The sequence below is a fragment of the Rissa tridactyla genome, chromosome W (assembly GCF_028500815.1).
Source record: "Rissa tridactyla isolate bRisTri1 chromosome W, bRisTri1.patW.cur.20221130, whole genome shotgun sequence".
Taxonomy (NCBI): domain Eukaryota; kingdom Metazoa; phylum Chordata; class Aves; order Charadriiformes; family Laridae; genus Rissa; species Rissa tridactyla.
This window is the reverse complement of record NC_071496.1, coordinates 908,263-921,979: the sequence shown is the minus strand read 5'-3', so window position 1 is coordinate 921,979 and position 13,717 is coordinate 908,263. Positions and strand designations below refer to the sequence as shown.

The following is a 13,717-nucleotide window of genomic DNA, read 5'->3' as shown; positions in this document are numbered from 1 at the left end:
GGATGCCAGGTCGTGTACCTGGTGCTGCTGGGGGGAACACCCCGGGGCTGTCGCAGAGGAAACCTGGGGCTGTTGGGGGGCACGCTGCGGCTGTTGGGGGGCCACAGCAGGGCTGCTGAGGGGGTACCGGTGCTGTCGGAGGGGTAGCAGTGTCGTTGGGGGGCACACCGGGGCTGTCGGGGGGCTACCGGCAGTGCTGGGGTGGCACGGGGGCTGTCCGGGGTGCACCGGGGCTGCGGGGGGCACCGGGGCTGCCGGTGCGTGGGCCGGGGCTGCCGGGGGCGGCCTGCCGGGGGCGGGGGGGGACACGGCGGCGCTCGCGGGGTTGCCGGGGCCGGGACGGCGGGGCGGCCGCTCCCGGCTGCCATTTCATCGCGCCGCCGCTCGGTCCCTCCATTTTCTCTCCGGCAGCCGGCGGTGCCGGCCCGGTCCCCGCCGCCGTCCCGCGCCCGCCGCCTCCGCGCCCGCCGCCCCCCCTCCATGTAGCCCCGCGGCAGCTCCCCCCGCACACGCCCAGCCGCGGGGCCGCCTCCCGGCATGAGGAGCTGCAAGATGGTGCGTGTGGCCAGCGTGCTGGGGCTGGTGATGCTCAGCATCGCGCTGCTCATCCTCTCCCTCATCAGCTACGTCTCGCTCAAGAAGGACAACATCTTCGGCGCGCCCCGCGCCGCCGGCCCGGGGGGGCCCCGCATGTACATGTTCCACGCGGGATTCAGGTGAGGGCGCGGCGCGGCCCGGCGCGGCCCGGGGGCGGGGGCCGCCATCCCATCCCTTCCCTTTCCATCCCATCCCATCCCCATCCCCATGCCCATCCCATCCCTTCCGACCCCCGCCGGCCCCGCTGCCGCCCGGGGGAGAGCCCCAACTGGGCGGGCGGGCCCCGGAGGGCCCCGCGGCCACGGCCCTCGCCCGCAACGGGGATGCGGCTCCCCCCGCTCCCAGCCCCGGCCGTGCTCCGCGGCCCGCGGAGGTGCTCCGGGGCCTGCGGGGAGCGGAGGGACCCCCGGGGAACCGCGGTACCGGGCCGGGAGGGGGGGGGAAGGGGGGGGAGCGTGGGAACTGCAATGCCCCGGGGGGGCTGAAGCGCGGGGAGCAGCCCGACAGCACCGTGCCCAGCACGGCACGGCCCGGTGCAGCCCGGCCTGGTACAACCCAGTGCAGCCTGGCCCGGCCCAGCCCGGTGCAGCCCGGTGCAGCCCGGTAGAACTCGGTGCAGCCCGGTACAGCTCAGTGCAGCCCGGTGCAGCTCGGTAGAGCCTGGTACAGCCCGGTACATCCCGGCACATCCAGGTGCATCCCGGTACAGGCTGGTATATCCCGGTACATCCCGGTGCAGCCCGGTACAGGCTGGTATATCCCGGTACATCCCGGCCCGGCCCGGCCGCGGCGCGGCCGGCGCTGTCCGCGGTGCTGACGGCGGCCGACAGCGGGGGCGGGCACGGCCAGTAACGGCGGCGGGTCTGTGTGTCTGCGTGGGTCTGTGTCTGCGTGGGTCTGTGTGCGGGTCTGTGTGCGTGTGTCTGTGTGTCTGTGTGTGTGTCTGCACGGGTCTGTGTGCGTGTGTCTGTGTGTCTGTGTGTGTGTCTGTGTGTCTGCACGGGTCTGTCTGCATGGGTCTGTGTGTCTGTGTGTCTGCATGGGTCTGTGTGTGTGTGTCTGTGTGTGTGTGTCTGTGTGTGTGTCTGTGTGTCTGCACGGGTCTGTGTGCGTGTGTCTGTGTGGGTCTGTGTGTGTGTGTCTGCGTGGGTCTGTGTGCTCGTTTCCAGGTCGCAGTTCGCGCTGAAGTTCCTGGACCCCTCCTTCGTCCCCATCACCAACTCCCTGAGCCAGGAGCTGCAGGAGAAGCCCTCCAGGTGGGCCTTCAACCGGACGGCGTTCGCACACCAGAGGTGAGTGTCCGGCCAGGTGCTGCGCCTGGGCCTCCCCTTCTCACCCTCCCTGAGGTGTCCCCTTCCCCCCAAGATTTAAGAAAATACAATCAGGGACCGCTAAATACTCTGAGCTGAGTGATTTGCCAGCGGCGAGAGACAAAGGCATTCCCCAGGTGGTTACAGCTATCTTGGAAGAATTGATTATTTCAGAGCAGGACACCAGGCTGCAACACGCATTATTTTACCAAACAGAACGTGACCCAGTTTCCTGGGGTGCAAGTGAAATTGTCATTACTTCTAGATAAATGGCTGGGGTTTTAAAACTTGAAACACATTGGACTGTAACAGCCATGAAATGCCAGGTTCATGGAGGCCAACACACGCCCAGCGAAACTTCCCAGCTGACTGCAGTTCTGAGCAAGAGCCGTGCTGCTCTGCCTTCCAGCACTGCTCCGGCTGAGGGGTGGGCAGAGCCGGGAGTTCGAATGGGGCTTAGAGCCTGGATCCACTGGAGGCACTCTCTTTGTGCATTGCCTTCTGCCTGCTGTTCACAGGTTGCACTGACTTCCCTGCTGCGTGGCAATGGAAAGGGTTTCTCCATTCCTTCAGCTTCCCCAAAGCTGCTCCTTACTTAATGGGAAGTAAAATGTGCTTTCAGTTTTCTCACTGTGACGTGAACTTGGTGGTGTCTGGCCAACCTCTTTTATTCATTTGCTTTACTGAGAGATATATATATCAGTAAATATATACTTCATACATTTTTATATATATATATTTACTGATAAGATAGCTACTACCATCCTGGACTGCAATTTTATCCTGACAAATGCCTGCCTGAGGAGCAGGAGCCCAGACCCTCAGCTCTGTGGCCAGGCAGCTGGCAGTCGGGATGGGGCTGCTGCACCCCTGGGTGCTGGCGGGCAGGGCTTGGGCTTCTCTCCTCCCTTCTGGTCACTCCCCGGTCCCAAGTCAGCGCTGCTGCCAGCACAGAGGGCAAATAATGGCCTTCTAGTGCCAACAAACGCTGCCCGAGGCCCTGAGGAGCTGTGGGGCACGGCAAGGAGATGGCACTTTGCCTGCCCCATCCTTTCCCAGGGACCTCCCAGGCTGGCGTGACAGTGGCCACCCCTCAGTTATTGCTTCATTCCTGGCACCACCAGCTCACCCTTCATGAGTCTATCTCTGTGCCACCCCACTAGAGACTTTAGCTAATGCCTCAGGATCTGCCTTTTCACTTGTCCGTTAGCCATAACCGATAATTAGGGCACCCAGTGGGACTCCATTAATGCTTAGACATTGGAGGATGCAAGCTGGAAGAAAGGTTGTTTGTTTTCCATAAACAGGAACAAATAAAGCAGTATTGGTTTTCTAATTTTATGCCCTGCAAGGGAAATTCCTGAGCAGGGCTGGTTTTGTTTGGTTTGTAAGTATCTCTAATGACCCTTGTAAAAATGCCGGCGTGCTTGCCCAAATAAGACATTAAGGAATTATGTTTACATAAATAGAGACAGTGACAGTCACTTGTTTTTGTGATTCAAAGCTCCTTAGTGAGAACACACAAAAATATATGTGTTTAAAAATCAGCCACTGTTAATTCAACTGAATATCCTGAGCTGCTTGGGCTTGCAAACACGGCGCCCACCATTGCCAACGATGGGCGGGCCCGTACCAAGGGCGAGGTGCCTGCAGTGAGCCCTGGCAGCAGACTTGCCCACCTGGCCCGTGGCACAGCACACATGGGACCGTGCTGCGCGTCGCCCCTCAGCAAGGGGACTGCGGGAGGGGTGTGCTGTTAGCTGCGCGCCCTGGGCTTCCGCAGGGAATCCGATACATTAATCCTGATGCTGTTCCAAAAGAAACGCACACATCCTCAGCTGGTGTCAGTCAGGACCTCCCGGTAAAGCCAAGCAGAGCTCTAGGTGAGGAGCCAGCTCCATAATTCCATCTATTTGTATTAACTAAAAGCCATTGCACCACATTGCTCAGGAAGCTACTTTACTACATTTAAAAAAAAAAAAAAAAAAGGAAAAATTTAAGTCTAGCTGGAAAGAAAATCTCTCCACCGCAGAAAGAGGGGAAATACAACTCCACGTTTTCTTTTCTTTTCCTGTTTTATTTTAGGCAAGAAATCCTTCAGCATGTCGACGTAATAAAAAATTTTTCTTTGACCAAGAATAGTGTTCGGATTGGACAGCTGATGCATTACGATTATTCCAGCCACAAGTATGTTTTCTCTATTAGCAATAACTTCAGGTCGCTGCTTCCCGACGTGTCGCCGATCCTCAACAAGCATTACAACATTTGCGCCGTGGTTGGAAATAGTGGGATCCTGACCGGGAGTCAGTGCGGGCAAGAGATAGATAAATCCGATTTTGTTTTTCGCTGCAATTTTGCTCCAACTGAGGCTTTCCAGAAAGATGTTGGAAGGAAAACCAACCTTACAACCTTCAACCCCAGCATCCTGGAAAAGTATTACAACAATCTTTTGACCATTCAGGATCGCAACAACTTCTTTTTAAGTTTGAAAAAGCTTGATGGGGCCATTCTTTGGATCCCCGCTTTTTTCTTCCACACGTCAGCAACAGTCACGAGAACACTGGTTGACTTCTTTGTTGAGCATAGAGGGCAACTAAAGGTCCAGTTGGCTTGGCCAGGAAATATAATGCAGCATGTTAACAGGTGTGTATTTTTGCCTTGTTTTTAACGTGTCAAAATACGTCTTTCTCTGTACAAATACACGTGTGTTTATTTTTCTGTTCGTGCCTCGTCTGGTGGGCACTGTCTCACAGGTCAGGACCTGAAACTGCTTTATTTTAGAGTAAATTCAGGTTTGTTATTGCTTCAGTACGTACTTGAGTGATTTCTTTCCAGAGTATGCCCGGCACAGCAGGGGTGGGTTGGTCGGTCGCACGGGGGCAGGGTCCATCCCTGGGCTCTGCTCCCGCCGCTGCTTCTGCGTCCAGAGGTGGGAGGAGGCCGGGGGGTGAGGGAGCTGCTGCATAAGCAACGCACCACTTATGGAAGAGCTTCTCTTCTCAGTGAGCAAACGGGGATGCTGCCAGACAGCTGAAAGGTGGTCTGAGGATAAACTAATAAATCCAAGGAGGATAACGTTGCCACCTCTTTAGCAAATGCACGTGTGAAGAGAAGCCGGGGAACCGCACTTTTCTGGATAAGGCACTACCTCTCCTGGTTAAAAACCGAACACGTTCGGGAGGAGACCACAGGAGACTATCAGTCAGGGTGCTGCTAAGGTTGCTTTTCACTCCTGGTCATTCCAGACTGACCCAAAGAGCAACCCTTGCCTTATCCAGGCTGTCACTCCCAGCGCTCATGATCTCCAGGCAGTAACATTATGTTTTTCTTACAGCACACCTGTGGCGTTACTTGCACCCCAAACTAACGCACCTTTATTTTTTTCACAGGTACTGGAAGAACAAGCACTTGTCACCCAAGCGGCTGAGCACAGGTATTCTCATGTACACCCTCGCTTCTGCCATTTGCGAGGAGATCCACTTGTACGGATTCTGGCCCTTTGGGTTCGACCCCAACACGCGGGAGGACCTCCCGTACCACTACTATGATAAGAAGGGAACCAAGTTCACGACCAAGTGGCAGGAGTCCCACCAGCTGCCTGCAGAGTTCCAGCTGCTCTACAGGATGCACGGTGAAGGACTGGCCAAACTCACCTTGTCGCATTGTGCCTAAGAACCTAAATCTTGAAGTGCCAAATGATTGTCTAAAAAGTGCCCAAAACCGAATTAAACATTCTTCAGATATAATTCTAAAAAAATAAAAAAAAAAAACAAAACAACCCACCCTAAAATATTTTCCATAATATAAAGATCCTTTTTAGTCACCCTTGTCACTGCTCACGGAAGGGTTTAAGCATATTTAGCAGTGCAGAAGCATTTATCAAATTCTGTGGATGCTATTCATGCAGCAGCAAAGTTGAAATATTTTGCATTTATAGATACGCTACTAAGTATGTTTTAAGATATTTTCATATTTTAGCATTCCACAAAATGCCCTTAATCTCTTAATTTTATTATCCCTTCCCTATTAGATTTAGAAATGCCAATTTTAAAAGGTTTTGCTCCTCTTGTATATGTTGCTATCAGTAGCTCAGCATACGTATATTGCTGTGGCCGATTGAGAAAGCCACTCTGAATTCCCGTTCATCGTCCCTTGCAAGTTCTTCAGTGTGGATCCTGATTTCCACCGCTTGCATATTTTCGTATTTACTGAATTTTACATTTTTTAAAGAATAACGTAAACAAGATGATCACAATATGGCTCGTACCTAGGCGTTTATATTGCTCTCAGAATGCTTCAGCGTTTTAATTCAGTTTGGGCCAAATCCTAGTCCAAATCAGCCAAGCGGAAACATGGTCATTCCCATCCGTGTGATACTATTTGGTCTTTTGATTTTAAAGTTAAACCACCACGATAAATGGAATTGCGTTTCTCTGGAGGTGTGTTGGGTGAGAAGAACCCCAAGCCCCGGCGCAGGCACACCTCCCTCTGCGCCTGCTCTCCACACCCCCGACGACGGGGCGTCCTTCGAGAGGACGATCCCCCTGAGCAGGGAGCACGGGGGCTCTGGCCCATCCCTTTGCACCCACAGATCCCTGTTCCCCTCTCCCGGTGTGCGTGGCCCCGCCACGGTGGTACCTGGTGTTTCGCCGTGCGGAGCTGCAAGAGCAGGTACCCTCTGCGTTTCGGTGCGTCCCACCCAAAATGCCATCCGTCCCGTGGGGGCGATGGGTGCCCAGCGATGCCAAGTCTCTAAGGAGCAGTAATAGCCTTCATTAGCCCAATTAACGGCGACAGGGTAGACGGCCCGGCCAGCCCCTCAGGTCAGCGAGGCTCGGGTTGTCCCCCCGCCGTGGCCAGGGTGGTCCCCCCGAGGGGCAGGGTGCCCAGCCTGCCCTGCGCCCGGCCCTGGCTCAGCAGGCATGGCTAGCTGGGCAGGGACCCACTGGCCCAGCAGCCACGCCAGCCAGGCACCAGGATTTTTAAAAATGTTTTTTAAAGGGAAACGAGCATGGCAGGAGCGCAGGGAAGAGGAAATGCAGTTATCAGATCTACCCCATTTACATCTCTAAATCCACGGTCAGACAACTAAGTTAGTGCCCCCGTTTTCCGGTTGCCGACAGCCGTCCCAGGCAGTACAGGAAGACACGGGTGCCTCGGTACCGCTGAAAATCAGGCTGTTTGTAGAGGGGACGAACCTTAGGGTCACTTACGGTTTGAAAATGTTGGCCATTATGACTCAGGATAAAGGAGCCTGTAAAATAACTGGGTTTCTTATTACAGTAAGTACGCTTACAAGTATTTTAACATTTTTCTACTATTCTGTATGACACTGAGAACTGACTACGCACTGAAAGAAGATGCAAAATCCAATTTAAAATCATACTTTAAAATGGCACATTTTAATTTTTCTCAGCCTCTTTGCATACAAGCAGATGTAGGAGGTGAGGAAGGAGATCTCGAGTACAACACCAAACCTGAGCGGCCCGGAGCATCTCCTGGTGCCCGCCACCGTGGCTCCGCCAAAGCCGTGCCATCCCTCTCCCCGCGCCCCGGCTGGAGGAGGAGCTGGCAGCTCTCTTGCCCATTTTAATTATCCCACATTTTCTGGCTTTTGCTTTTTCAAAGGCTGTTTGGGGCTGGGGCGCGCTGTGGAGGGTCTCCCCAGTGCCACAGTGTGCACAGACCCACTCCCGCAGGGAACTGCAGCGCTTCCCTCCCTGTGCCAAGCCTGGCTCGGCGTTCCCGGGCTCCGGCTCTCCGTGCTGTCGTATCGGTCCCGCGCTCATCACCGCTCCCACAGCAGAGTACGACCTCTCGCAACTGTTATTATGAAGACATAGTTGTGCAGTGATGGTGGTGTCTTATGCCATATGGTGCCATATGAGTCGTTCTTGATATTATCACGTGTTCTTTGTGTCGTGGTCACGCGCGAGGGCCCAGGCCAGGCAGCAGCTGGGCTGTGCTGGGCGCAGACCCCCCGCATGGTGCCAGGACAGGCATCCCCAGGGAAGGACCGAGCCCCGCCGGCCCCTGTGGGCCCTCTTGGCGAGGGTCTGCGGGATCGCCAGGCGCCGGGACGGCGTGTCGGAGCGGGGAGCTGTGCGGCCGGGAGCAGCCGGGCAGCACCAGCCCTGACTGAGTCCCGCGGGAACCCTTCTCCAAGCGCTGGAGTACGCGGGCTGCTTTTGCCCAAAAACCAAACAGAGGAATTGCACAGGGAAGGAAGAGTTCTGCACTGGTTGTCAATGAAGTACCGCAATTAATCATTTCTGGTATCGTTTCCTGCTGAGCTGTAGGGTGGACGCATGTTGGCCAAGGCGGGCGGATGGCTCTGCACGTCGCCAGGGCGCGGGGTGAAGCTGTGGCCAGCGGCCAGCTCAGCAAAGAGTCCACTGGGGGAGAAGGGTCGCCCCGAACCCCGAGTGATGCCTGTTGGCTTGTGGTTAATGCCAGGTATTTTAATTAAGAGGCACTTTATCAATTGCATGTAGGGAGTGACCATTTTTAATCAGCAGATTAAGGAAATGTGAACTATTATCATTATATTGGCATGAAAGTGGAGGCCAGCGTGCTCTGTACAGTTTTTGGCTGCTGGCTCCCACTGGGAAATTGCACTGGCAGATCCTGCTTGGCTGCTGCACAGCGTCTACGTGACATAACTACTTTAGATTAGATGTAGTCGCGAGTAAACACTCATTATCCTAAACAAATGTATTTCCATCTGCGCACTTTGTGCCCTTTCTGCAGTGGGGATGCTCAGCCTGGGGCGAGGTGGTTCATCACACATCTCCCCCTGCAGCTCCTCCCTGATGGCATCAGGACCGCTGCAGGGCACCGGGAACAGAGGAACCTGCCGTGTATCCGTGTAACTGGGAGGGCAACATCTCCAGGGTCAAACTGGCCGTGGGTGCACTGTGAGCTCCCGGGAAGCCACAGGGGATGGGCCACCTGCTGTGAGCCAGCCCTGTCCCCAGCGTCCCCAGCGAGGGCTGGTGGCAGAAGCGGGTTTCCCCGTGCTGAAGGCGTGTGTGGTGGCTGCACCTGCGTGGCAAAGCTTGTGTGGAGCTGGTTCGGGCAGAGCTGCAGCCTCCTGCCTCCCCCAGAGCCCCTGCACGCCCGAGGCCTCGGCCGGTTGATCCTGAGAAGGGCAAATCTTCTCTCCCCTCAAGCTACTGCTTTAGAGCACCCAGGAGAGAAAATAAAATATAAAAATTACAGGCTGAAACCAAAACCCTAAGTTGCCCCAGGGTAGTTTTTTAATTTTTCATCATTTATTTTAAAAAATTTGTATTGCCTTCCCAGTCACAATAAACCTGGGGAAGATGCCCGCAGTCGGGATTTCTGTTCTCCCCACAACTTGCAGCCCCAGCCTGTTCCCCACAGCTGTGCTCGGGGGGGGTCTGGGGCGCCCCACTGCACCCCCAGATTGTGGAGAGGATGGTGACAGAAAGGGGTTTTAATGCACGGTACCTTAATTTGATCCTGCTTAATGTCATCAAAGGGAGTGTCTCTCTCAGGCTCGTCCCGTTTGTGGCGAGGTCCCGGGATGACCAAAGGCAGCAGACCCCGCTGGGGGGGGTGTGGGGGAACACCGGTGCTCTGCAGCCCCCTCCCGCCCCCGGAGAGGGACGGGACCCCCCCCCCTCAATCCCGGGGATGGCGCTGGCAGCGCAGCTGGAACTTTCCAGAGGCACAAAGAGGCACTGAGCGCAGAGAAGGAAGCACGAAAACGACTGCAAATATTCGGAAATGGGAATACAGAAAAATTATTGACAGAGCGCCATATTATATCATTGATTTTTAAGCAAAACTCCCCATCGATTTTTCAGAACCACATTGAACATTTCAGAATCATTGATTTTAATGGGGAGTTCTGCCCCAAAATCAATGGCGCAATACAGCCCAAAGTAAATTGCTTCTTAGTATCAATATTTTTTGTCTGAGCTCTGGCAATGTGGAAAATCATCTTAAAATGTGCATCTTTTGTTTTTGCCTGTTTTCCTAGATGCTCTTTGAATTCTGCTTTTATAGAGAGACGGGAGGGGAAGGGCAGCTTGCGCCGGCCGGTGGGACCAGCAGTGGCCCAGGGTGGGCTCGGACCCCCCGATGCCTCGCGCTCAGACTGGGCTCTTTCCCAAACCCCCATTTTCAGGCTGGTTTTTCTGGTGGGACCTCGCGTTTGGGGCACTGTGCGTCCTAGAGCGGCAATGTGGGGGTGACCCCCCGGTGTTTGCGCTGACAGCTCTGGGCTCGGCGCCCTTTTCTCTCTGCGCCAGGGCGTATGGCCCAGGTAATTCTGGTTTTGTAGAAAATCAGGTGTCCCAAGCTGGTCCCCGCTATGGAATGTGGGTCCGTGAGGCAGGGAGGTGCCGGCTGCCGCCCTCCCTGCCAGGACGGGACAGGACCTGCATTGGGTACCGCCTTGGCCGGACTCTTCCTTCCCGTCTCTTTGGCCCAAAATCTTCCTGCCTCTCTCTACCTGAACAAATTCCTGACGGTTGAGGGACAACGCTCGCTGTCATTACTGAACGTCTAGGCAAGCGAATACAGCTAAATGAGCGTATGCATAATGCGACGTGATCAATATTTGTGAGTACGGAACATTTGAGTTTTCAAAGCCAGGAGAGGCCCTTCTGACCAGCGCCAGGGGAAGAGTCTGGCGGGACACGGAGCCCACTCGCCCCCAGGCTGCCAGGACAGTGTCCCGCACGCTGTGGCCACTGGGGGCGAGCGGTGGCCGCATCCTGCTCCATCCCCTCTGCCGAGGGGCCGTGGGGTCCGGGGGAGCCGGGGACGGGCACTGTGCAGGGGGGGTCTGGCCGCCGGGCAGGGGGTGTGAAGAGGGGGTGTACATAAGGGTGGAAATACGTGTGTGACCTTCTCTTCTTTTACACATCTTGGGTTTGTATTTGCGTTGCTTGCATCTTTGCAGTGAATGGTAGCAAGATACATTAAAACGAAGTCATTTTGGCTACCGGTTTTAATTGTGGAGTATACCAAAAAGCAAGCGTTTGTGAAATATAACTAACTGTGAATGGAGGTTGCAAAAACAGGTCGTTTAGAAAAAAGCAGGTTTTCTGTAAATGAATGTGTCTTTATTCTAATGGCTATACAGTTCAATGCCTGATGGAGTTGTTTTCAATAAAAAGAAGATAAATATTTTAAAAAAAGAAAAAAAAATGCCATAATTGTAATAAAGGATTCATTATCTGACGGCCATACTAAAAGCATTATTTATTTTTCAATGGCTAACGTTCACAAAGGGCCAGGGCACAGTCTCAGGTGAAGGGCAGAGCCGCACACGGTGTGAAATCCGTTGCAAGCCAAGCTGGTGTCCAAGCCTGGCTCCCCGGGAGAGCCTCTGCGGCATCGGCAGGACCGGGACTGGGCACGCAGGCGGGCGCCTCCCCTGCCAGCCGCGGCCACGCCGCACGTCGTGCCCCGGGCACGCTGGCCAGCGAGGCCCTGGCTCTTCTCCTGGCCGAGTACCGCATCCTCGTCCTCAGCATCGCTTGTGGAGAACAACGCGGCGATTCCTTTGGGATCTCTCAGCAATGTGGTTCTTTGGTGTGAATGTGCCTGCAACATTGACTCGTGCCAAAACACAATATTGAATGCGTTGTTTTTAAATAAAATGTTTTATTGTGCATTGAAAGTCTGTAAAACTCAGCTGCGTCCACTTCTTTCTTCTTATTACTTCCTGAACTGTCAATAGTAACGAAGGGGCTGCGCCGGGAGGGTTTCCACGCTGTAGGCACACTCCGCTGAGCACCAGATCGTCATTTTAATGAAAAAGCTTTCCATATCTTAAAGGATACGCTGTGGGGTTGGAAATGTGCTCAAATTGTATGAAAGCACACCAAGGACACTCTCCCCTAGCAAAAATACGAGCACGGCTTCGTGCAGCCCACGCTGTATTTGAGGTGCTGGCCGAAGAGGAGTCAGTGGTGAGAGGGGTGAGGGTTTGGTGCTGCTGGTTCCTCTCAGGACACCGTGACAGATGCTCTGTGGTCGACACGGCGTGTGCTTTGGTCTGCCTGGCACACAGACCCCCACAGAGGGTCCCAGAGCTGCCCGCGCTGCTCCCCGATGTCCATGGCCCGTGGTCTCGGCCCCACATCCCCCGGCCAGCCACCAAAATACATTTAAACGCCACACTCCCGTACAAACTGGAGGGCTCACTGTCCCGGCACCTGTGTGGCTGTTTCCAGAGTAGGGCTAATAGTCTGGGCAACCAGTCATCGATCTTTGAAAAATGCTTCAGGAGGTAACGTTTGGTGCAATATAAACGAAAAAGCATTACCTGTCTATGCTACTTGCGTGCTTCCCACCCCTGATATCTAATGCATCCATTATATTTATCCTCGAAACCACGGTGGTGCCCCTGTCGCTGCTGAGAGGCAGGACACCGTGCCAAGCGTGGGAGGCGAGCAGGGCTCGCCTCCTGACTGCAGGGCTCGCCGCTGATGCGGGTCCCTGCCGCGGCTTTTCTCCCCGTCCTGCCTCCACCAGTGCCACCGAAGCCCTGCTCGCCGCGTGGGGACTGCCGGGACCCCACGCCCTGGCCGGGGCCAGCCCTGCCCGCTCCCTCCCCGCCAGCATCACTGTTTCCCAACACTTCCCACAAACCAAACAAGCTGGGGCCCTCCTGCTCCCAAGATAAATATTGCAAACTGGATCCAGTTTTAATCTTTAACCATGGTCCTCACCAGCCAAGTGTGCCATCAGCCACGCCGGCGCGGCCACGATGCCCTTCTCGCAGCGGGTGACGGGGTGCACCGAGGCAGGGGTGTCTCGTGAGAGGTGTGGAGCTGAAACCCCCAAGCGAGCAACCACCCACCCACTGCCACGGTCCCCGCCGCAGCCCAGCGCCTCCTGGTTTTGCCACGCCGTGCCGCGGGGACTGCACTCCCCATCCGCAAGAGCTGCTGCTTCTGCCTGGTGAGGACGCCCGGGGATGGGGACACGGGGACTGGCAGCTGCTCGGGAAGCCCCTGGCAAGAGCAGCCTGGCAAGCACCACTCCAGCTGGGATTTATTGCCCCAAAACCCAATTTCTGGTGTAGCGATGGGAGAGGAAAAATCCTTCCCTTCATCTTCCCCACTGAGAAACCCAAGGGAGGCTCCCCAGAGCCTCTGCCCCTCGGTGCCAGAGCCGAAGGGTGCCAGCGCTGGAGGCAAGTAGCCCAGCCAGGGTTTCACTTGCCCCTGGTAGCCCCTGAGCCCTTTTTCCTTTATCAGTTTGCACTGTTGAAGCTGGATTCATCTTTCTCAGGCATGTTTTACCCTCTAAACTGCCCCCTGAAGAACTCAGGGAAAAACATCCCATATTGTCCGACTTGTCTTTTACTTCTAAATAGCTGAAATCCGGTCTGGGAGGAGAAAAATCACAAGGAAGGTTGGTTCTGCTTCTCAGGAGCAAAACTTAGTTCCTGGGCAGCAGATACGCCTGGGACCAATACGAGTTTAGGTCCCCTCTGGACCCGCGTCCAGCTGGGAAGATGTCACTGGGGGCTGGAGCCGGCCCCTCTGCCCTCTGCAGAGAAGAAAAGAGGTCCAAGAACAATTTCAAAATACCAAAAGAAAACACTTGCAATATTTGTTTAAAAGCAGGTGAAAACGATGTGTGCTGTCGCTGCCCAGCTCCTGCCAGCTGTTTTAAGGGAAGGCTGGGAAAGCCAGGTGCCGCACCAGCGCGAGGGTGTGTGCAGGGCTGCGAGCGCAGATGATGAACCCCCAGACGTGCCCTTTTCAGGCGGTTTGAGTCAGCCAGCCAGCTTTGCAGCGCTGAAGGGCCAGGCCCTTCTC

The 13,717-nt window shown here is 55.2% G+C and overlaps 1 protein-coding gene across 1 annotated transcript; it reads left to right on the top strand.

Annotated features, from left to right (window-relative positions):
- The first annotated feature begins 537 nt into the window (after positions 1–537).
- On the top strand, positions 538–5,579 carry LOC128902064 (sia-alpha-2,3-Gal-beta-1,4-GlcNAc-R:alpha 2,8-sialyltransferase). Its single transcript, XM_054184403.1, has 4 exons — positions 538–716; positions 1,767–1,889; positions 3,993–4,550; positions 5,297–5,579. The coding sequence occupies exons 1-4, from the start codon at positions 538–540 to the stop codon at positions 5,577–5,579; spliced, it is 1,143 nt and encodes a 380-aa protein (XP_054040378.1).
- Positions 5,580–13,717: the final 8,138 nt, after the last annotated feature.